The sequence below is a fragment of the Epinephelus moara genome, chromosome 22 (assembly GCF_006386435.1).
Source record: "Epinephelus moara isolate mb chromosome 22, YSFRI_EMoa_1.0, whole genome shotgun sequence".
NCBI classification, from domain to species: Eukaryota; Metazoa; Chordata; class Actinopteri; order Perciformes; family Serranidae; genus Epinephelus; species Epinephelus moara.
In genome coordinates, this window is record NC_065527.1 from 26748246 (window position 1) to 26773374 (window position 25129).

Sequence of the window (25129 nt, forward strand, 5' to 3'; positions counted from 1 at the left end):
TTTCCCAAAACCATTTTACAGCTGTGAGAGCATATGTTCTGTGGAGAGAGATTGTGTGAATTGAAAACTGCAATGCAAACTTTAATGCCCCATAGAATGATGAATTGAAACTTTAAAATAAACGTCAGCTTCAAGGTTAAGAATTGGAATTGAAGCATATAATATCAGACGTGATGTTAAAGGAGAGTACCAGTGTCACTTTTTTAATGCATGCTATTTGATTTGATACAGTAAAGGTTAGTTTGTTCAGGCAAAGATGCCTTTGATTAAAACATGAATGACGCAACCATTATTCCTCCTGAAATTAGTGTGCAACATGAAACAGTCAGCTATCAGAGGTGTCGACTTGAGTCACATGACTTGGACTCTTCAAGATTCAAGTCACAAAATTGATGATTTTGGACTTGACTAGAAAAAGTCAAAAAAGACTTGCAACTCGACTTGGACTTCAACACCAATGACTTGTCTTTTGACTTGAAAATACGTGATACCTTCCACCAAGGCCAAATACTAAAAAGTATGTTTTTTACAAAGTGTAAACCCATCAAGTAATTTCCCTTCATTTCCTGAAACAACTAACTTCAGTACTTCATTCCCAGCAAGTCGATACTTAATTCCCTAGATCTACTTCGCTTGAACCAATCCGACAGCATCCGTCAAGTTGCAGGAGAGAACCATGAAGAACTAACATTACATTACTGAGTGGCAGTTGGAAAAGACTATACAAAAGACAATTCAATTTGCATACAAAAACTACACAGTGATGAACAAAAAATTGAAGTATGCAAAACGTGCGCATCAAAAATTCCGAAGATGCAAAAACTTCCAACAAACCTGTTTTAACACATAAATACACATTTTGAAAAGCATGAATGATTTTGGTAAATTTTGTATTTCATTACTCTGTTGTGAAAATGGCATTACATTTGGTGAGGAGCGCATTATGATTTGTTTGGGACTCGAAACTAAAAGTTTAGGACTTGGGACTTCACTCAGGACTTGTCAGTCTTGACTTAAGACTACAAATTCTGAAGCATAGATGCTTCACACACATCTTCAACCTGGCAGCACAGAAGATCTATACAGTCAGCACACTTTCAAGATGGACACCCAAGATTGAATTCTTGAGTTGGGGCCAAAAACATGCTTTTGAAGTCACAGTGACCTTGACCTTTGACCACCAAATTTGAATCAGTTCATTCTGAAGTCCAAGTGAATGTTTGTGCTAAATTTGAGGAAATTCCCTCAAGGCCTTCTTGATATATCACGTTCATGAGAATGAGATGGAGGCAAGGTCACAGTATCCTTGACCTTTGATCACCAAAATCTGATCAGGTCATCTTTAAGTCCAAGTGTGTGTTTGAGCCAAACTGGAGGAAATTTCCTCAAGGAATTATTGAGATATCATGTTCTCAAGAATGAAACAAACGTAAGTAACAGTGACCTGGAACTTCAACCACCAAAATCTAATGAGTTCATTGCTGAGTCCAAATGGACATTTTTGCCAAATCTGAAAAAAAGAAGAGTTTTCTTAAACTGTGGTGGCACCATCAGAGATAAGAAACACTGTATGATTGGCAGCAACCTTTAAAAGAAAACACAGTATTCTCCTTTAACTATCAGTCTCTGCTGAATGCCCGCAATGAATATTAAGAGTCAGGAGATGATGGGAAACCAGAATCAGACCTCAGCGACAAGATCAGGATGGACTCAGGAGGCACACTGTACAGAAAAGTGCAATTCATAGTATTACTATATCATTATTAGCTATCAGCATCACAACTGCTGTCCCACAAGCAATCAACAGGTCAGCATGCTGCAGTTACACTAACTCTTAGGTATACACTGGGACAGCAGATATAGGCTATAATATCAGAGTATGGACAAATAGTAAGCACATTAGTAGCTAGAGTCGTCTTTTTGGTGCTAAATGTGATGCTACAAAAAGTTCTGACAATGACATGTATTCAAGCATTTTCATTCATTCAAAAGAGGTGCGATTTGTTCAGTGTTTGGGATGAAGTTCGTTTGTCCTGAAGTAAACACACTGATTATATGAAAATTATTTTTAGGAATTTCCTTTTTTGTATAAAAAACATTCTCAGGTGCTGGGAGTATCACGGTGGGGACAGACCTGTGACTACAAAACAATATTCAAGCAGACAGAGTACAATGCATTTCTGAATGATTCTCAATGTAGCCCAGACTAGGAGTGCTGCTGATCTGAGATCAGTTTGTCCAATTGTGCGTTCCTTACTGTGTATCAGCTTAGAGTAACAAAGCCCAGTGGTTTTTAGTTATTTCTCCAATTATCTGTCATGAATCAAAGATAAGACTAAATTCAATCACAGTAAGAGCCACTGAGTTGCAGTGGAGTGAATTAAAATTAATTGATCTCAGGGTCAGAAACTGCTGTTGACAGTTCTTCTGATATCTTGTGCTAAACCAAATTTCTATTATGATCAGAGGTACTAGCAAACTGCAACACTGCAGACATCATTTCATGGTTTTTCATTACATTCTTTAGAATTACAGAGAATAGTAGATTAACAGAAGATTGAATCTACCAGAACTGAAAGAATATTTTATTAAATTTCACTCTACCCACACACGGATCAGCACTTCTGTTCTGACAGGCTTTGTGAATAGCGGCTCTGATGTGTAATGAAACAGAAAACATCAGACGGGGTTGAATGACGGGAAGTGAAATCCTTTCATAAAGCCTCCATCAGCTGTGATTGCCTGAACTTTAGTATTATTATTCCATCAGGCGCATGCTGAAATCCAAAAGAGAGGCTCACCTTGCAGAACGCTTAAGTGGCCTCTGACAGAGGCTTTGTAATGTTTGTGAAGAATTAAACATTTCGTCTTCATCCAAAATAGCTCGATATAATCACAAAAGATCTTATACAAGCCATCCTACCAGCTCCTAAAATGTAGTATCAGTGTATTCAAATGTGAAAACTTTACTTTTCACTGAAATCATCTTTTCTAAGCAGGTTAAATCCACTGCCCTGTCGCTAAAAGAAAATATCCGTATTGTATGTTTCTGCAAACCACAAATATGTTACATTTGTACATTTAATACATATCAAATCAACGATGCTAATGTGACATAGTAAATTAGCTGACTTTGTCATTGGGAGATGGAGGGGATGGTGTGACAACTAAGCTAGATGCTTGCCAAGCTGCAGACCACTGTTCAAGCCCAACAAACAACAAACTATTTAATACACTTATTTGAATATCTGTTTCTTTTTTTCCATACACAGTTTGAGACCTTGAACAGGGTTCGGCGGGACATTCAGGGTGACAGCAATGTTAATGTAATATACTAAACAAGTTAGCCCTCCTAGCTAATATGCACTAAGTAAGCTAATGACAGTTTTGAGATGTGCAACGTTTTTTACCAAAACTAGATATCAAACAAAAGCACGAGACTAACTCAGAAACTAAAGTGACTTTAAGCTGTAATTTCACCACTTCTAAGCAGAAGGCAGAAGACAATGTTATCTAGGAGCCTGACCTGGCAAAACCTCTCTTTCTGCCTCCGTCTGCAGCTGCCTCCGTCACCCTAGGTCTGCCTTTACCAGACAACAAGAGTGAAAACGAGGAGCGCTCACTCTAAATCTGGAGACCGAGACATGCCCAGACATGCAACGCACCCTGCCTGACAAAAGAAAGACTGCTTGACTTAAAGAATCTCAGCCGACTGAGGGGTTTCCGACTGATGATTCGAATAAACCATTAAAGGAAAATGAAATGTGACATATCAGTGGTTTGCAGAAATGTATGATGGCAACATGTTTTTTTCTGGCGACTGGGTTGTAAATTCAACATTGTATTGTTTGCAAATCTTATCTGAATTCTGGGTGATATCTGGCCCTCTACAACGGCCTGAATTTATTGAATTTCCTGGTTGGTCCATGTATCTCAATGACTTTAACCCACTGCGCTGAAACGGAGGTCGAAAGGAAGGAATTCTGAGTTATATGCAGTTTTTCTTCCTTATACTGCATTTAAGCGATGTTGGGAGAATGGGAAGAATAGGAAAACCTCCTGTTATTCCACCTCAACAAACTCTGACATCATTGTACAACAGGTCGGTTTTCTGCACTTTTCTCTGTCCTTGTCCTACTTTGACTCTAAATAAGACAATCTGGTTAAATACAACAACAACACTGTTGCTGTGTCAAACAGTGCACCCCTGAGGCGACTACAGATACTCCAACACTGCTGACGCATATGTCGATGAAAGGATTTCACACAGCGTCACTGTGGCCCCAACATGTAGACATGACATGAGACTGGAGAGTCTTCCCAGCTGAAGGCGTCTCCAGCACTACGTGTTAGTTTTCTACCTGCTGTGGACATGTGGTTAAAGGATAAATGCAGCGTTTTGATAGTATAAAATCTTGCATAAGCCTTGCAGTAAGAAACATAGTAGTATTTTGACACTATACACATGCAGATCACATATCTCTCTATATTTACAATAGTGGAAAAAAAGATGATAAAGAGTGATGCTGAGATGTTGAATTGGATGTTTTGAGATGTCTCAGTGCCATTATCATGTGTATTGCTTTAGATTTAATTGTAAGTCAGTCAATCCTTTGACCATCAGTTTGTCATTAGTCCACCTAACCCTCTTATCAGAGCTTATTTGAATCAACCTGATATTTACATCAAACACAAAGTTTTGGGAGCCTTATTGTTGCCTCTTTGTGTTAATATATACCTGATCAAGTCAAAAAGTCCCTGCACGAGCAAATGTGCTGCCCTTCAAAACAGCCATTCAGAATCAATAATTCCATATGAAGTAGAGTATACAAGTCATTTTACACACTCATGATTCATATATTTACCATTTTACCTCTGCAGCAAATAAAGACTACATTTTTCCTGAATAAGAAGGGAACTAGTTTCTCATTTTTTGCAAATCCATATAATGTATTTACAATAGCTGCTACTTTTTTTTTACCCTCTTTAATTATAATGTGAACCTCTTCCTTGTCTCAAAAGGATCACCTGTTTAATTTTGTGCTTCTCTTGTCCAGACACCAAACACCTGTGTCTGTTTGACTGCTATTAGTATACCTCAGGCGTATAAGGTCATAATCTTGCAGACTTTCCTGGTTGACATCGATTCCGTTACAGCATGAGGTAGCCATACTGCAAACAGCTGTCAATGGGAACAATAACAGGGGCATCTAAATGGGATCCTTGGGATAGTGCAGCCCTGTGATGATGAAGCTCACTGTGTTTTGATGTTTTTCAGTCGGTTAAGTGTGTGACTGATGCTGCTATGGATACTGCTTTGATTCCCAAAGGTATAAAAGTGCTGCACTCTTAGTGTGCCGGGGCTCTATGCAAGTATCACAGACTGTTTGGCCCTGTGGAGGTCAGGACATGCTTGGACAGAGTAGCGTGAGATGTCTCGCTCTCATTCTGTGAAATGTCTTTGGTGTAAATCAGTTTCCTGTGACCTGAATTAGCCCACAGGCTTCTTCTACAGCAAAGAAAGGGAACTAATTAGTCTAAAGCAATCGTTATGGCTGCGAGAGCTCAATCTAATTGACACTGTTTGAGCATCTCTTTAAATATGTTTGAACTTGTGCCACTGTTTCCACTTGCTTGTCTATATTTCTGTGCTCCATTGCTTCTGTCATTTATTTCTCAATTCTCCTACAAAATGTGTTATTATTGTTAAGTGTGTAATTAAAGACAAAAAGCAGATTTTTATCCATGGATGTCATTTAGAAGCTAGTACGAACTATCGGTTATTAGGAATTGAATGCCCTTGACTCAATAAAATGCATGACGTGGCCACAGAGTAGCTGAGTACTTTAAAACTAGAGTGGTTGTAAACATTTGACCTTTCTGCACTATAAATACTACAAACTATTACTGGTACAGGCATTAGTCAGTCCAGTCGCCGGAAGAAAATGTTGGCATTGTATGTTTCTGCAAACCAAGAATATATTACATTTTCCAACCTACCATGTCAACATTTCTAGTGTGATGTGATATGTATGGATATGTATGTCACCAAACATGGGTGTTTTTCACTGACACATCACAGTGTTTCCTAACAGCATTTGAGACACAGAGCCTGGGTGTTTTAAGTGGCACATTGCAGCTTTTCCCAGCGGTGTTTGATTTTGATTTAGGGAGTCACTGCTGTGTTTCAAGCAGCTGTTTAAGCACCAAATGTGTGTTTTGTGACGACCCATTGCTGTTTTGCAAGCGGGGATGGTGACGTGAAAACTGGTTGTTTTTTAACCGAGCTATCACTGCTTTTCCAGCCAGGATAGTGGCATGAAAAAAGAGATTGTTTTTAACCAAGCCATCACTGCTTTTCCTGCCAGGATTGTGCCCCTAAAACTGGGTGCATGATATTTTCCTAACCATAACCAAGTGGGTTTTTTTTGCCTACACCTAACCACACCTTCACCATAGCGTTATTAAAAAACTTTCAATGCCAACATTTTTTTTGGCGACTGGGTTGCAGCATCACTGAATTGTATGTAACACAATTGATGGGTTTAAATTCACAGAGCACAATTAGCAAATGTAAGGACATTTTTGAGTTAGTGATTTTACTCTAACCATTAATTCAGTGACTACCCTGATCTTTTTCATTTTCTGTTTCACACAAGCTGAAAAGAATCATGTGTCTGTGCTGAGCACTGAATGTCTAATATTGTTGGTTGCTTTGTCTGAACCCCCCCCCCCCCCCCCCCCTACACACACACACACACACACACAAACACACACCTCTCATAATCACTGTTATACAGCCTCACTCCATTGGGGCTGTAGGCTGCATCATTATCTCAGATTGATCCAACTGCTTTCCAGTCATTTCATTTTGGCAAACAACTGGGCTACAATAATCAGAGCTCCGTCCGATGGATGGGAGCTGAGATGAAAATAGGGGGCTTTAAATCATGCAAGTCATTTATCTGTTCCCCGAATAGTACCCTGTTCCATCTTTGTCGTCTCTTTTATCACCACTTCTCACTCTACGGTGTCCGTGACTCGGTCCTCCTGCAAAGAGACCAATTATGTTCTCGGGAGCTGTTCCAAAAGTCCCAGAAGTGTTGCGCAGTGTTCTCCTAATTTCATTTTGCTCTGACAGGGTTCGTGTCAACTCCAGTGGGGTGGGGGGGGTGGGGGTGNGCCGCGGGGGGGGGGGGGGGGGGGGGGGGGGGGGGGGGGGGGGGATCAAAACAGATGAGGACAGTTTCTACAGTAAACTGTCGTTCTTGTGGGTGTTTTCTGCGGAATTCATCATTAGCGTGAGTGAGATGAGGTGGACATTTCGACAGGTTTCTTCAGATGACACCTTCAAATGTGGCACATTTGACAGCAAAGATATGAGAGAAAGGAAAACAACCACCAGCGTTCACATAGGAGTGGTGGTATTCAGTCTACAGGGCTTGTTTCAGTTTGCAGGCTTTTCAGAAAGGATATCGGTGAACGAGTGCTGAGACAAGCACTTCTGTCTGAGAGGCGGAGACACTTTCTGACACACTTATATTGTTAATAATAGAGTCTGCATATAGGGTGGGATGAAATGCAATCATCATGGTGCTTGTCTGATGCCGTGAGAGCAGACAAAAGTGCTGTCAGACGCAACACACTGTGATTCGCCTCAGTTCAGGAGACGCTCTTTGCTGTTGTTGTTAGTAGCCTTGGTCTTAGAAAATAAAGTCTGGTTCGTTGGAGCCGTGCTGACTCCACCTATCAAAACTGTCAAACTCCCAATTTTTTTAATTTATTTTTTTTATTTTTTTTGACAACCTTTCGGCAGGAGGTGAAATTATTTGATCCCATTTCAGTGTTTTCCTGAAAGTGCTGAGAGTGTTTTACCCTTTTCACATTACTGTAACTTCTTTTTGAGCCTGTGTGTCCTCGGCCCATTGAAGCTCGCATGCAGTCAGTCTACTCTAATGTCAGCATTTTCCTGTAGAGCTGAACTATAATATCTACTTTAATGTTTCATTTAAATGCATGCATTTTCCATATGCACAGATTTGGCTTTGTTCTTTTGATACAGCTTGGGGTTTCTCTTTTGCATCTAATTTTTCCAGTGCTCAGTGCATTAAATGTTGTATTGTGCATTTTGTGTAACTGCCGTTTTATTATTCTCTTTTAGGCAAACTGACATCTGATTCCAAGCATGAGTATTTTGTCTGTGATGTTGTTTCAATGAAGGACTTGGTGGTGTTTTGATATGATCAACAGAGCCAGATTGTTGTGGATGTCATTACTGTATTAGGACCGTGAGCTAAAAAAAAATACACCCTGGTGGATCCGCTCAGGTGCTCAGAGCTGATTCCTCCGTCTGCCCAGCTTCCTCACTCTGAGCCCCTCCCTCTGTCTTGGCTGAATCTGACCCAGCGGTGCCCCTGGAGGCCGCTCCTGGCGATGCAGCACCATGCAGGCTGCCGTCAGGGGTGGCGGCTGCAAGTGAGCGAGGATTAGAGGCAGGGCTGGTGCTCATGGCGGAGTCAGGGGTCCGGCTGGCACTGAGGTCGCCTTGGGGAACCGCTGTGGCCTCCTGGCTGTCGGAGTGAACTTCTTCAGTCACGGCTGTAGGAGAGACGGCATTCAGGAGGGGCTTGTGGGAGGCGTAGGTCATCGCAGCATCAGTGTCGCTGTCCAGTGGAAGGCCAGAGCTAGTGAACTCCACCCCAGAGTCGCTCATCTCCAGGAAATTGTCTGAGGAGAGAGTATGGTAGCGACCTGGTTTGGAGACCTCAAGGCCCTATAGAGAAAGACGGTGGGAGCACAGGAGGGGAGGGATGAAAGGTGATATGACAGGGGGAGGGGTGAGGGGCAAAGGAGATGAAAGGCACATGGAATATGAGATCATGAAAAGCAAGAATGTGAGAAAGAAAAGGTCAAGGAAGAAATAAGGTGATAGAAGAGGAGGTACAAAGAAGACAATAATAAAAAAGGGGCAGGAAAAGCACAAAAAGGAGGCGGAAAGTGAGGGGAGCCACAAAAAAACAGAGGGATGGGACAAGACAATTAAAAAACAGACTCCCCCAACAGAGAGGAAGAGATGGAAGTGGTGTAGAATGGAGGAAGGGCAGGAAAAGAGGTAAAAATTGAGGTCAGGAAAAAAAAAAAACAACTTGAATAATTCATGCACATGTTTCTGGGACCATATTTATATTTATCTTCCACTGCCATGTATGCAACACATCTTATTTTACTTGTTACATGGAGACAAGATGCACCGCATCTGTGAATCTTTTATGGAACTATTCTGTTGTGCTGATCTTCTTTTGCACATTACCACACCATCACCTTTGCACTAGCCTCATTTTAAACTCTTTTGTGCTATAACTCACATAATACATTGATACTGCACACATTTTACACATTTTCTATGCTTATATATGTAACAGTGTGTCTTCCTTGTAAACATCATTTTAGTTTTCCTTTTTATTTCTTCCTTTAGTGCCACTCCTACATACTTTGTTCTATTTAATCTTATTGATTTATTCCATACTAATCTAAATATTTGAATACCTATTCTGAATACCTGGACCTGAGGCAGCTTGGTCAGGGACCATCGGCATGTGATTCTGATGCACAAGGAACCCTTTTAGCATCTGTATAAGATGTACTGGGCTTTCAACTAACTCCAATGTAAAGCCATCTGTGGCAATACTGAGTATAGAGACAGAGAAAGTAGGAGTAGGGTAGCAGAGAGGGGTGGTGGATGGGTCAGACAAACACAGGACTTTCACCCAGACGTTTGTAGCCCATTTGTAATGTTAAGGATTTTTCACATGATAACAGAAATCAGAAATACTTGATTGACCCCCACGGGGGCATTGTGCAGGCTGCCCCTCACAAGTCATCTGAATAGTCAGTCAGAGACCCTCAGTTGACTGAGATTGCTTCAAGTTGAGCAGTCGTTGTCCCGCTGAGCCCTGGTTAACCTTTAAACTTTGTATGACAAAAACAAAAAAACAAAAAAACAAATTGCCAAATATGCGTATTAAACTGCCAAATCTGATTCGACTGACAGAATTCTGAGTCAGGTACAGCCCTAGAATTGTGATACCATACAGTCGCTCTGATGTACAACGTAGAGAATTATAAGACAGAATGAATTTTTTTTTTTACCTCTACTACAATATTTATCACTACTATGTAAAATGTTCAGATATATAAAAATATGTGTATTATATAAATTATGTAAAAATATGGCAATTATATGTGCATTATTCTATATTATAATGAATAAACATAGAATATTATATACATACATACTGACTGTAAAATGTAGGTTATAAATGAGAGGATACACCTGACTTCTCAATTTCATAGAGAGACCACATTTCATCATTAAGACAGAATGGTCATTTAAAACCTGCTAAAATATGTAAAACAAATAAAGTCTAGTCCAATAATAGCCTAGATGCTTAGATAATGTTTGAAATTCAAATCAACAAATCTGGAAAAGCTGCAGATTCATTCTGATCTTTCATGTCAGAGTGCACATGATACCTACAGAAGCTCTAATCAAACAGCTCAAAGAACTCCCTGAACCTTGACCACTTTACTTTCTTTTTTTTCAGTTTCACAAAAGCTCCTTCCTATAAAGTTTAATCTAATCTGTTCCACTACTGAATGTAGAGTCGAAGGTTGATCGCCTATTAATTACACTTGGCAGGAGGTAGTTTTTGCTAAGCAATCTAAAACACAGGGTTAATGATCTCTGTTTTTTAATCTGTTGTTTTCATCAATGTAAAACTTCCATGATGGTATAAAGGTGTTTCGTAATCAGGTTAAAGACTTTAATCCAGATCAAGACTTTTATTATTGCTGGAACGATTCTTGTCTCCTGTACGTTATCAAAATAGTCACGCAACCTAAAAACCCTGCTTGTTTTGTTGACCTATTAGCCTGATTTCCACTCTGAGACCAAACAATCTCATACAGTGATGAACAGTTAAAATTTGGGTTCTTGACTGATCTGTGTTGAAGTAAAACTCATGCAGATTTTGCTGCCTTTGTCATCAGGTGGCATTTTGACAATTAGCTATCATTTTTATTCCCATACTTGTTTCAATATGTTGATAACATATATGAATGTCATTTCATGCCTCTCTGTGAGTAAAAACAGTTTCTTGGTTCCACCACTGACCTTTATGGTGACCTCTGTGCTCTCTGATGGCTTCTCACACACAGACTGCATCAAAGATTCCTCAGTAAACCTGGTGTAAGCCTCATGGACCACCTGCAGACCCCCCCACGCACACACACAAACACACAGGAGACATGTTAAAATGTGGCCACAACAATGTAACGTCCCAGCAGCTGAGCTTTTGCACACAACAAGTCATCAAATATACATGTACATGGACACTGCAAGAGAGGACATATACACACACACACACACACAGAGCACACGTTACTGCACAGAAAGCTTTTAAATACATATATAAGATATTGAAGAGGAAGCTTGTGTGACATGACTGAGAGACTGCTTTATTTGTCCTCATGGTGAGGCTGGAGGTTGAGAGGAAACAGAGCCGAAGAGGATGTGATCTTTCGGAAATGTTGGTTCCATTCAACTGCAAGAAAGACCGCTTGAGGGAAGGCAAAAGATAGATGGTGGAAAGGTGCACTTGGTTAGAAGGGTAAAACAGAAGAAGAGAGGAGGGAAGACTGAGATGGATAAACGGAAAAAGAGGTAGAGCAAGAATAAAGATGGGTTTGGGAAAATGACAGTAAAAGATAGCATGAGGTAGCTGGAGAGGAAGTGGTTAAATGGATATTCACACACATATCAAAAATACATATTCTTCCTCTTACCTGTAGTACTATTTATCAATCTAGAATATTTTGGTGTGAGTTGCAGAGTGTTGGAGATATTGGTCATCGAGATGTCTGCCTTCTCTCTGATATAATGGAACTGGATGACTTGTGGTGCTCAAAGTGCCAACAAAAAAAAACATTTGAAAAACTCTACAGCAATGTCTCTTTCCAGAAATCATGACCCGGTTACTCAAGATAATCCACAGATCTTGTTGTGAGCAGTTTTATGTAGGAACTATTTTCTGTCTGCCGAACTACACCCACCAATCACAAGGCAGGAAGAAGAGAGTATTTACTCATGTATAAGAGGCTCCTGCTTGTGACAGCATGAGATGTAAACACTAATGGTGACCTCCTCAGCTGAGCTGTAAAGTTAGTTAGCTCAGAGATGCTAGGTGAGCTAGCAGTAGATGACACAGTTGGCAGGTGTGGCTCGGTAGACAGAAAATAGTTGCTACATGAAACTGCTCGCAACAAGGTCTGTGGATTATCTGATACATTGCTTTTAATTTTTTCAAATATACTTTTTTTTTTTGGTGCTATCAGCACCACAGACTGATTATATTGAAGAGAATGCATGCATCTCTACAGCCAATATCTCCAACACTCTGCAACCAAAACAATCTAGATTGATAAATAGCACTACAGGTAAGAGGACAAATATATATTTATGATTTTGAGGTGAAGTGTCCCTTTAACACTCAAATAGGAGGAGGAACTGGCCTTTAGTCAGCCTGGCCAAGCTGTAGACACCAGATCCTGTATGTCCTTGGTAGATCATTTAGCCTGGTGCTCCATGCTAATACTTTAGTATGTCATGTTTTCATTTTTCTTAGGGCTGAGGCCAATCCCATTCAGGCCTGCCCATAGAGATGGGTGGGCCCTTGAAAAAGTCCAGTGAATGAGCCCTCCCTAAATCTGCTTTACATATATATCAATGCATGCCTGTGCTCTCTCTCTCCTACCATCTCCACTCATACCATTTTCAGAAGAGGGGGTTTTGATTATGAAGCAGGCTACATTTTACTAAAGCAACCATGTCTGTTGTTTTAAGTAATTGTGAATATTTTGATTCGAAATTAAATTTGGTCATCATTACTCATGTCTAAAAATGGTTATTGCTGGCCTTCATGGGGCCCAGAAAGCTTTCCTGTATACCCCCTTTATGGGCAGCCCTGTGCCAGCTGCCATTGGGTGACAGGTGGGGTATACTGTGGAGACAGGGCGACATGTTCTCCCCAGGTGGGGAGACTCGGCACAGAAACCACCACCTCAGCTGGCAGAACTCTCCTGCTATCCTGAAAGTGAAAAAATGCAGGTGTGTAGCTGCTCTATAAATTGAATTGTAAGCTGTTTTTTTCCAATCCTTGTGAGTTAGCAGGAAGCATTAGATTGGATCATCTATTGGTTGGGGAAAGATGGTACCAATCAGATGAGAAAGCAAGAGGGAAAGTAAGAGGAAGAGAGGGTGGCAAGAGATGTAAGAGTGAAGAGTAATAAGCGGAAATTGAGAGACAGAGAGTGTAAGTGCGATAAAAGTCTTAAAGTGAAACACTAGAGACTTAAAGTGAATGAATGAGAGAGGTAGAGGAAATAAAATAGATAAGGAGCAAGACAGATAATACACAGAGAAAAGAGGGGCTAGTAATGGAGAGGGGGATGGAAAGTAAGATAAACATAAGAAAATAAGTAGGATGGAAAAACCAGTGAAGTAGAGAGCATGGAGAAAGAGAGAGGGACAGAGGGAATGAGGAGAAAGGGTATGATTGATTTGAGTTTCATGTCGGTCTCTTGGGTTGAGTCCCGAAAGGTCGCTGACAACCTCTCACACATGTTATCTGTGTTCTCAGATCCATGTGGAAATCCATAACATGTCAGAGTGACCTACGTCAAGGACGACTGCTGTCGTCTCAACCTCCACTGTTCATACACTCAATACAAGTCCCCATATGCACATTAAAATTTAAAGGCAATTATACGCATTTACACACACACACACACACACACACACACACACACACACACATTATTATGTCACACAAACACACAAAAATACACACGAATACACGCCCAAACAATACATGTACACATACAGTGAATGAGACATATATGAGGTGTGTGACCTGCTGATTTCAAATTTATTGTACAGTGTTCAATAACACTTATTTATGATGATATTTAATCTTCTTTAAATGTTATTTTTATTTATATATTTTGTTATATCAAAACTACCACTTACCTTGGTGTGGAATACAAATTAGATTTTATTAAAATACTATGTGTCACTATTTATTAACCCCTAGTTATAGTAAAATAGTGAAAGGAAAAAATAAAATCATTACATAATGGTCTGTTGTGTTAAATAACAACTAAATGTGAGTACTGAAAAGCTAATGACTAAAAAGTGTTGGCCTATTGTACATTTTCAACAAATGAAATTCCAAACAGAGATTTACGGTCTCAAGAGGATGACTTTAATGATCCCCTGACTTTTCCTCTAGCGCCACCAGCAGCTCAGAGTTCTTACCTATCCAGTGAAATATCTCCACATCAACACAATGGATTAATTTTGCCTGTAGCAACTCCATGAAGTTCAAATTTGTCATTTTGGCAAAAATGTCTCCATAACTATATAATTTGGTACAGACATTTATGTTTCCATCGAGATGAAAGCCTTTGGTGATTCATCAAAGGTTCTATATAATAACATTTTAAACATTAATATGTCAGCAAACAAGCATCTGTTATGTTAAGATATTGGGGAGTAATGACGTCCTCAGAACAAAATAAAGTCAGGCTCTGTGTGTGTGTGTTGTAATCCGAGCTTCTGTGTTCTTTGCTTTGGTAGCTGGGCCAGGTCACAACCCATCGGCTATAGGAAGCTTGACAATAAGCCTCTGGGGGCAGCGGCTCTTTTCATTTTGACTAATCTCTAACCTCTGTAAACAGATATCTGCATATGATTGCAGATACATTTTTCAACTAGCTAATATAAAGCTAAATCATCATCGGACAATTGCTGATAGGTTCTGAGATTGCATTTCAGCTAATGTGTTCTTCCTCTCCATTAACCCCTTAGCCTGTCATTCAAACACGATTGGTTAATACTACTTGGACTACAAACAGACTACAAATGGAAACCAGAGCTCTTCCAATACCAAAATCTTGTCCTGTTGCCTACAAATTCTGCACACAATGAAGATATCACTTTATAGAGATTAGTGCATGTCCTTCCCTTCATGTCTCACTGGCTTGCTAATCGCTGCCACATTGCATTGTGCTCATACAGTGGTTCCTGCTGATAGCACCGTCCCAACCGACAGTGGCAGGACAGCGTCATTGTGGAACCCACCAAGGTTAACTATGGGTGCATTCGTAAATCCAATCTGACGCTCTACTCTAAAGTGAGAGCACTGTTGTTCAAAGAAACAGAGCGCTCTATGTCTACATGAATTAATGAACTACACTGTGAAGTTAATCACACATTGACTCCCAGAGTCCAGTGTACACTCTGATGCTTGGAAACTGTGGTGTTCTGAATAAACAAACTTTATATTCCAACAGCACTCTAAATGTATAAACAGTCCAATTTGTGCTAGAGTGCACTCTGGCACTGGGAGTGAGTTTTTCCAAATGCACCCAATGTTAGCTCTTATAGTGCCATAAGCACTGCTAGCCATCTCCATGTATGCTTGTGACATTAGCGGTGAGAGCCATGTGCAGGCAATCCAGACTCCTAATGTTGAGTAATACCTTTAACTTAAAGCAACAAATAACTTGAAGAATGATGATTAGTCACTAAAATGTAACTAATTGTGTCTCTGGTGACTAGTGACATTTGGGAATAAATCTAAAAACAGCAGGTCCCAGGGGAAGTGTCTCAATGTCATGTCACATATTAATCTTTTGCTTTGCATCACTTGAAAACTCAAATATGAGCACATGACATCTAATGCACAGAAACTAGACAAACACAGACAGACACTGACAGCAACACAAACACATCTGGGCAAGTAGTTGATTATGCAGTAATAATTCTCCAAAAGAATAAAACTACTGTACCTCATGAAAGGTTTAGTAAAGCCGACTCATACAGGTTAATCACTACTGCCCTTAACACCACACAGATACCCACACATACACATCGGATATATACCTTTTAATTCACCCCACACAATAAAACAACACCCAAGTTAGAAATATGTGCATGTGTGTGCGCGTCACTAAAGCTCGCTCAATCACCACATACTGTATGTTAAATACAGCAGTGAAGCTACAGGACAGCACTTATCAGAACTAGATTGTTTATGAGGAGCTGCAGGTAACGTCTGAGCCGTTAATCAGCTGAGAGAAAAAGGAAAGAAAGAAACAAGGGAGAAAAGCGAGAAAGCCAAAGCTGAGGCATGGGTGGCACACATGACATTTGTGTGAGTTCCTCTAATGTCATCAGTAATATAGAGGAGGTCTAAACCCTTTCAACAAGTCATTTAGTCTCTATACTTAAGTTTAAAATCTCATTTTCTGAAAGCAAGTGAAAACCTCTGGGCTCCCTTCTCTTGTTTCACAAACTGACCTGAAGCCAAGCACATTTTCAATTGTTTCAGAAAAATAAGATTTTTTGGAGTCAATATTTAATTGAATTACTTTTTATAATGGACATTTTTGCAGTGTGCACCCCGACCTGGGTCAAAACTGTATCTAAAATCCTGGAAGACAGATCACATGTTTGACCGAGCTTGTCAAACCAGCACAGTTTATAGAATTAGGGACTGACAGAACTGGCCTCTACTCTTAACCATTGATATTGATCTTTACATCTAACCCCCAATAAAGGTCCAGTGTGTAAGATTTAGGGGACATCTAAGTAAAAATGGAATATAATATAATAAGTATGCTTTCCTTATATGTATAATCACCTAAAAATAAGAATTGTGTTATTGTTACCTCAGAATGAGCCGTTTATATCTAAGTATATAGAGCAGGTCCTTGCCTACAGTATACACCAATTTCCTACGGTAGCCCAGAACAGACAAAAAAATAAAAAACAGGCTCAGGATTTTGTGTGTTTTCCCTGCGTTTTCATATTTTCGTATCGGCAGCCATAGTAAGCAGCCCCTCTGCAATGTGAGCATTTGAAAAACACATTTTTTTTAAACATAAAACTGCTTTATTCAGCTGTATTAGGCCTACTGTTTTAAGTCACCTGGCCTGTTTGTTTCAGAGAGGAGGAGACCTCTGTGAATACTTCAGCTCCTGGTAAAAACCTCCTTAACACTGAAGGAATCCTAAATGTTCTAAGTTTCAGCTGGCTGCAATGTGCATTCCTCACCACTAGATGCCACTGAATCCCCCTAAATCTTACACACTAATCATTTAAGAGAGCAAACCAGAGTATTTCCGAAAATGGGTTTTAATATTTATTTTATTTTTTCTTTCTTTTTTCTTCAGACCCTGGTGTTAATTATGTTTTAGCGCATTAACTGCAAAACACATGCACTACTGCCATGTATTTTTTGATTGATTTCTGGGCTGCCATTGGTCTCTCGTCCTGCATTGTTAACATGAAAGACACATACACAAATATATATTAAATAATCTACATAAAAAGGGATACTTGTGCTCAGCTCAGTCCTTGAATATTGAAAAGTCTGTAAGGATCGCAGAGACAGCTTGTCCCAAGTTGTGGTGCCAGATCCACTTAAGGTAATTCATTGACTTTTTGTCAAATTAGCTCTTTGATCAACTTCTGCCTGTTCATTAGGATTGATAGCAGTTTCTCTTCAGTGTCCAGGATTTATTTAGTGTGCTAGTGCTCCATTTCGTTAATGAATTTGTATAATTTCAAAAGCCCCACAACTTACAAAATACTGAACACACATTTCTGAAACTGTCACCAATAATCTTCTCACACAACAGCATGTTGATCAAGGAACTTGCTTGCCAAACGAGCAAAGTACATTTCTCTAGACACCAAAGGAGAGCAGAAAAAAGAGGCCAGAACACATTTCTCTCACCAAGAAGAGGCTCCGTTTGAGGCTCCTTAAAGTAAGAGGGAGAAATGCAATGCAAAGGCAACAGCGTTAGCTGGGCTGCCAGTCAGAGACATTCAGCTGTGAGCATTAAGGCCTCATTTCCACAGCTGTGTTTTCTCTCAGTACTTGTGAAACTGAACCAAGATGCACATCATTAAACCATCATAAACATATTAAATGTGACATTAAAAACAAATACAAACAAACATACATAGACACAAGGTATACTGTTGGATGGAAGTTAAAGGGACAGTTCACCACAAAATCAAAAATACATATTTTTCCTTTTACCTGTAGAGCTACTTATTAGTCGAGATTGTTTTGGTGTAAGTTGTTGAGTGTCCGGATATCAGCCGTAGAACTGTCTGCCTTCTCTCCAAAATAATGGAGCTGGATGGCGCCCAAAAAAAGCATTTACTTTCCAGAAATAATGACCCACTTCCACTTACTCAAAATAAACCACAGAGCGTGTTGTGAGCAGTTACTGTAGGAAGAACACTCAACATCTCACACCAAAATAATCTAGATTGATTTAGGCTATAGCACTACAAGTAAGAGGACAAATATTTGTGGGTGAACTGCCCCTTTAAATTAAAAAAGATAATAATAACGCTTAAATGTAGCCTATTGTGGTAATCTGCCAGCATTTATCTTACAAATCCAGCTGGTTCCTAGGTGTTACGTTTTGCAGCAAACTCAAAATGGCAACTCTGAGAAAAAGAAATATGTGTCTAATGGCAGAGTGTCAGCTGTATCCTGTGTGTCTGTAACGCAATAGATAATCAAAAGGAAATTACAGATACATTGCAACACACATACAGTGACAGAGAAAAGAGAGAACAGAGACAAACATAGTAACATTAATGTAACATCACACACAAATATTCAGTTGTTGAAAAACTAACAATAACAATTAATAGGTTTTGACCTGATGCACCTGTCCATTTTTTTTCATTTGTTCAGTTTTAGATTTTGTCTTAACTGTTGGCCACTTACTGTTAGCTTTGTAAAACTCAACTCAAAAGTCGTTGTCCTGATTGGTTCAAATAGCTTACTTTAAATTTCTGGTAAGAGAAGGTCATATGACCTGACAACACCACAAACACCACAAATAACAGTTTAGAAAAGTAAGATCTTTGGAGAAAAGTCAGCAATGGCATTAACTAGCTTACAGCTACAGCCTACAGTGTGTTGCAGCAGTACAACAGCTTGATGTTTCTATGGTAAGAAAAACTGCAAGAGTAATGATGCAGGTTATTGTTCATAACAATAATAATACGGCCACACTCAGACCAGCCATGTCTCCTAGAAATCACATTTATATATCTAATAAGAGAATTCATGAAAACAACTAATTTGAAACACCAAAGACATTTCAAAGGAAGCGTAATGCCAAGCAAATTAGGTTTTCCAAAGAGAAAATGTTGCTAATTAATGTAACTGGCAAGTCGCAAAAATTGATAGTGAACATATCAGCAAAATGTTCACCAACAATGGTTGTTTTCAACCAAGATAGGCGATGTTGCAATAAACTATCCACTCTAAGTGACAGAATTATTTTTAATTCCCTTTTTGATTAATATTTCACTAAAATCATTAACTGTCTAACCTTAACCAAAGTGCCTTAAGCCAAGGTCCTGCACCTTGTACGCCCACTGTCCTCCCAAGCCACATTGCTGTAGGCTTCCTCCTGAAACGTACCGCGTAGGCTTCAGAAGGAAGTGGCCATCAATCAATAATTTATCAGCAATTATGTTTCCACATTAGCGTGATTCAGAAAGCAGTTTACTAACATACAAACGTCATTTCTAGGAGACAGGGTTGCTCAGACAACTTCTGTTATGACATTTATGAACACATAATAAAACACAAACACCAGCACAATGTGACCAGTTACCATGATTAATATAACAGAAACATGAGTAGAGAACTGAACCTCCACTAGACTTGATGTTAAAAGACAAAATCTGCCTGAGCACTTACTTGTCGCATTCAGTCAATAGTGTAAAGTGACTTTGGAAATAAAAAGTTATCATTTGAAAAACTGACTGCTTTATATCTGTTATATATATATTTTCCAAGAGAGCTGGATTTTAACTGGTTATATGCACGTTTTAATCTGTAGATTGTAAAACATTTATAATTCTGTATCTCAGCACAACTCTGAATTGAAATGCAGCTTCACAGTTCCGAGTTAGTAAGATGACATATTATCTAAACACTTTATCTTGATGCCTCCGCCGTGCAATCAGTCTTCGGGTTGTTTACAATGAGTGAGTCATCTGTCTGCAGTGGGTTTTTAATTGAACCATAAATTAAATCTGTTTTAACGATCGTTTACTATGGATGCTGGAGAGAGAAAGGGGGTTATCTTTCAACTATTTTAAAGGAACCGGTAATTTGGTGCATCATTCATTCGGGAAAACAATGCTCTGATTATTAGTTTAGCAAAAGCAATATAAAGATCATTTCGTTTGTCTGACTTTTTTTCAGATTAAAGAAATATAAAATAAATCAGTCCCACCTGTTTTTAGTTGCATCAAAGTGATCTTTAGTGGTACACAATACAAGATATTTTTAAATCTGGTACATGAGGTATTCAGTGTGTTTATTAAAGCCCTGTGCAATTGATCTGGACATATTTTTTTCACCATTAGATGCTTGTATTGAACCACTGTCCCTCTGTGGAGCGATCAATTTCTGAGTCGAAGGTTACAGGTGAGTCATCTATTTGTAATGAGTTTTTAATTGGTCCATAAATTGAGTTGGTTAGCTAATCCTCAACTGGGGAATCAGAGCGAAGGGTTTTGGTGACAGAGGGGTTAACTGTCAACTCCTTTAAATCATCCAATCAGTCAGTTAATCAACCAGTATTGAGCAAGTGAAGAGAAGGTAGAGCAAAGATTTGAAAATGCAGATTGGAAAACAATCACTGGTTTTCTTTTTCGTTCAGAACAACCTTTGAGGGCCCTCACAATGAATTCCTAATTGGAGAGTTTTATTAAAAACTGACATCTAAAGAATAAGAAACACGGTAATGACGGCACCTCAAAAGGCTTTTTGTAGTAAATCAACCATTAAAAAAAGACCCCCCCACTCTAAAAACTGGCTCAGCATTACAATAAATCATGAGTACAATAAACTGAGTCTTTGTGTGACAACACAGGGTGCTCTATATTCTAGAAACATTGAGTGATTTGTATTACAAAAATTAATGAGAAGCATATTCGTTTGACAACTACCCATGAGCTGTGCAAAGACGCACTGCAATTTTATGTACAAAAATATCTGGTGCCAAAATCTTGTTATTGCCTGTGAAAGCACCCCTCGCTGCCGGGCTGGAGACTGTAACTTGTGCTTGTACTTCATTAAAAATGAAAAATGTGACATGTTAGAATACTAAATGTGTGAAAATGGCTTTGTGTAGCTCAAAGCTTCAACAATTGCAGACTTATATGGAGTATGTGTCAGGCTTATGTCTCCAACACAAAGTTAGTCACCAGTGGTGGAGGAGGGTCTTTTACTGAAAGGCATACTATGCAGGATTTGTCGCTGACTGTTTGTTAACACAACATTCAAACCTGGCTCCTCCTCCTCGGCTAAATGAGGATGAAAGAGCAGCGAAGGTCAAGCGAGAGGGAGCGGCGTTCACAAGAACAAAGCAGTGAATTAGAGAAATAAACGTTAAATTCTGATTGTTTTACAGTGGTTGTGTTGTGTTGCTCAAATAAACACACCAACACCTCTGCACACAGCTGTTTTTTCTGTGATTACGGCTGAAGCGCGTGTTTCATTCTGTCCACCTGGCTTCTCTGCTCTGTGTGTAGCCCAAACTGCCTTCTTCTAAACAGACACACAGACCTGCTGCATGCATCCACAGAGCAGAGACGAGAGATGGAGACAGCGGTCTAACCTGGTCACTGCGTTTTTACAGATTGGCTGGAAGCTACACACCATTACCCAAATATTAGATACATATCCCAAACACACCAAATAAGAGGAAAAAAGAGAAAAAATACATGCGGAGGGCAGGTGCTCTACAGATGCAGACACTGCAACACCACAGTAATGGTCGTCAGTGATGATGGTTTTCCCACATTTTCATATATTTGTAGCAGGCCGCCATAATTAAAACATCTGCCCCCACTTTTAGATTTCCATTTTTTGGATCTGGAACGTTCATTAGGCGTGCTTTTGGAATATATGTGCCGTTCCGTTATTATTTGTTTCACAGTTGGAGGGCACAGACAAAGCAGCAGAACAGCAGGTGTGGTGACAGCGAAACTTCACCTTCATTGCACTGGGTCTAAAGTTTGCTTTCACTCACAAACAGTTATTCCTCTTATCCATCAATCTGATCTGATCAGCTCTGACTGCAACACCTGATCAGTTCATACCCTATAACTCAAAAAAGGAGAATTATCCATGTGCTGTGTTCACACAACCTCAGAATTTACAATAGGGCACAGACTGATACAAGCACAAACAGCTGCCATAGTAATTCTGTGGGAAACACCGTGATGATTGACAGGGATCACTTCCATGTTGTTATTCTAAGAAAATCCTGTATAGTGTGCCTTTAAGTAAATATAAGTAGCAATACCACAGTGTAAGTGCAGCGTAATACGCTATTAGAGGTAGCCTAAAGGGCCTGCATTCAACATTTTAAATAAGTAAAAGAACAACAGTGTCAGCATTAAAAATGTACCAAAAGTGAAAGTACTTATTTTGCAGATTAGCCCATTTCAGAGTACATTATATTGTTGGATTATAGTTATTGAAGTATTTGTGTTCATCCCTACTGCAACTGGTAAATGTGGGGACAGCTTAATTTTTCATATATATTAAGTTTTATTTCTACTGCGTAGCTTTTGATTTTCTCCCTGAGAATCAATAACATCTTTTCGTTGATTATAATTTGTATTCATAATCTGAATCTGGAAAGGAGCTACTTACTAAAGTTATCAAATAAATGTAGTGCCTTACAAAATATAATATTTGCCTCTGAATTGATGAGGAGGAGAAGTATAAAGTAGCATAAAATGAAAATACTTGGATACTTTCCAGAGTGTCAGAGTTGTAGTGGTTTATTTTAATATAACATACATGACTTTCTTCCATGCAAAAATATTTACCTTATTTTTCAGGTATTTAGTTGCTGCTTCTATTTAATGTGATCTACACTGACTTAAGCAGGAGGACTATCACTGACAATAGCACCTAATAATGGCAGACATACGTGTGTCTCTGGCATGTTCATCTACAACACATAAGTGTGAGAGAAGAGAAAAGAGACTCAGTGAGCAGTATTAGAAGTGCTATGTTTCCATGAGTTGTCCTCTGCCGTGTTGATGTCTTTCATTTGGCTGTAACTGTGTGTGTCAGGTCCAGCTCTGTAGGGGAGGAAGTGGACCAGCTGACCATCTTGACTCCCACAGCAGGAACAGAACCCTCCTCTACCTTTAAATCCTCGCCCAGCCAACACACACAGGCACACAAACACACACAAACACGGACTTCACTCTTGCAACATGACAAGCACTACTTATTTTGCCTGCAGGCCCTTCATTCCTCTGGGGCCTTTTCATGTTCCTGTTGCAGTGACCCTACAACATTCCTCCATCACAGAGGAAAAAAGGATGATGGTAATGCACTAGGTGGATGTTACCTGTCTGAAAGCCTCGCCGTCTCCCTTTCCGGCCTGCTGAGCAAGGAGCATCAGCTTCTTGTTCTTCTCGTTCCTCTTGTGCACTCTATAGAGGCAGGACAGCAGGCACACCAGCAGCATGAAGGCGATCACGCTCAGCAGGGAGAGGATGGCTACAGTCAGGGGAGGCAGCCTGTAGGCTGAGAGGGAGACAAACAAGAACAAACACAGATTCAAATTAAAACCCTTCTGTGACTGCAGAAATGTTGTTTCAGACTTGATGTGTAGTTACCCACCCTCCATCTCTGTTTCATGATAGAACTAAATCTTATAATAATTACTGTGTTAACTTGCATTAAAATGTTACATAGCAATTTCAGTTTCTATTTTTTTTTATTGGCAGCCTGATGCTGCCACCTTAAAATGTTGAGCAGAACTGTGGCTAGTGCTTGTAGGTATTCTGAAGTGAGGTATTCACATTTAATCAAAGGGACAGTTCAACCTTTGCTTGTGGTGCTTTTTTGGACACGACAAGCCAAGTGACATCCATTCAAGAGAAGGCAGACATCTCTACGGCCGATATTGCCAACACTCAGCAACTCACACCAAAATAATCTAGACATAAACAGCACCACAAGTAAGAGGAAAAATATGTATTTTTGATTTGGGGTTAACCTGTCTCTGCTATATCTTAAGGATTTCTATTCTTGTATTTATCTTTTTTTCCCACGGCACAGGTAAAAATAGATACAGATCTATGTCACACAGCAGATAGGTGTCAGCATTTTCTTCTTCAGTGTGTTATTGCTATCATGACACAGTTTCACTATTTCCATTTATGACTATGCTAAAGCTCAGCTGCAAAGTTCAAGTTAAAGCTGATTAAAGCCTTTGGCAGGGTGTGGAGCCAAAAGTTAAAAGATGATATCTCTGGTTCTGCTCCATGGAGTGCTATTTTAGGAGATGTTTCTTTTCACTGACACCCGTGATCTCATTTACTTCAGAAAGGCTCTGAATGTACAAAAGCTTTGCTGGACACACACACACAGAATATATATTTATATGTTTTATTACAGTTGCACTACTCTGAAGTTAATCATGTAAATTCTTTCAATAAACATAATGTATAATTGATTAGAGGCTATTTATTTTTATTACAAACTAACTAACTAAATACAGTATGCTAAACATTTAAATGTCTTCTTCTCTTACCATCAACCTCTAAGTAGACATGAGCCACAGGAAACCCAGCCCGGTCTGTCACAATGAAGACGCCCATGTCGGACAGGTGGACCTTTTTCATGATGAGCTCTGATCCCTCCACACTCAACCTGCCCTCCAGCTGAGGGTCCAGCGGTGTCACCAGGACCCCCTGGTTCAGGACGACCCGGTCCTGATTATCTGATTTGGGCCTGTAGACGATGTTAAGATTGGAATGGTCCACATAGAGTTTCATCTTCAGATTTTCTCTGTTGGAGAGGTGGATGAAGTTCTGGTGCTCTGTGGAGAACCAAAGAGAGAAATATAAAAAGATGTGCAGCATATAGCTAGCCTAGCAATGTGCATATGTTACCATGTCTTGGGTTTCCTTTCATTGAAGCCG

At 39.6% G+C, this 25129-nt stretch overlaps 1 protein-coding gene across 1 annotated transcript in view; it reads right to left on the bottom strand.

Moving 5' to 3' along the window:
* Nucleotides 1-7207: 7207 nt before the first annotated feature.
* Nucleotides 7208-25129, bottom strand: part of LOC126384525 (uncharacterized) — a 30520-nt gene continuing 12598 nt past the window's right edge. The window contains exons 7-10 of the mRNA XM_050035634.1: nucleotides 24739-25026; nucleotides 23548-23726; nucleotides 11174-11266; nucleotides 7208-8773 (exon numbers count right to left, since the gene is read on the bottom strand). Of these exons, the coding sequence (XP_049891591.1) occupies nucleotides 8324-8773; nucleotides 11174-11266; nucleotides 23548-23726; nucleotides 24739-25026 (1010 nt within the window). The 3' untranslated portion in view covers nucleotides 7208-8323. The remainder of the gene's footprint in view (nucleotides 8774-11173; nucleotides 11267-23547; nucleotides 23727-24738; nucleotides 25027-25129) is intronic.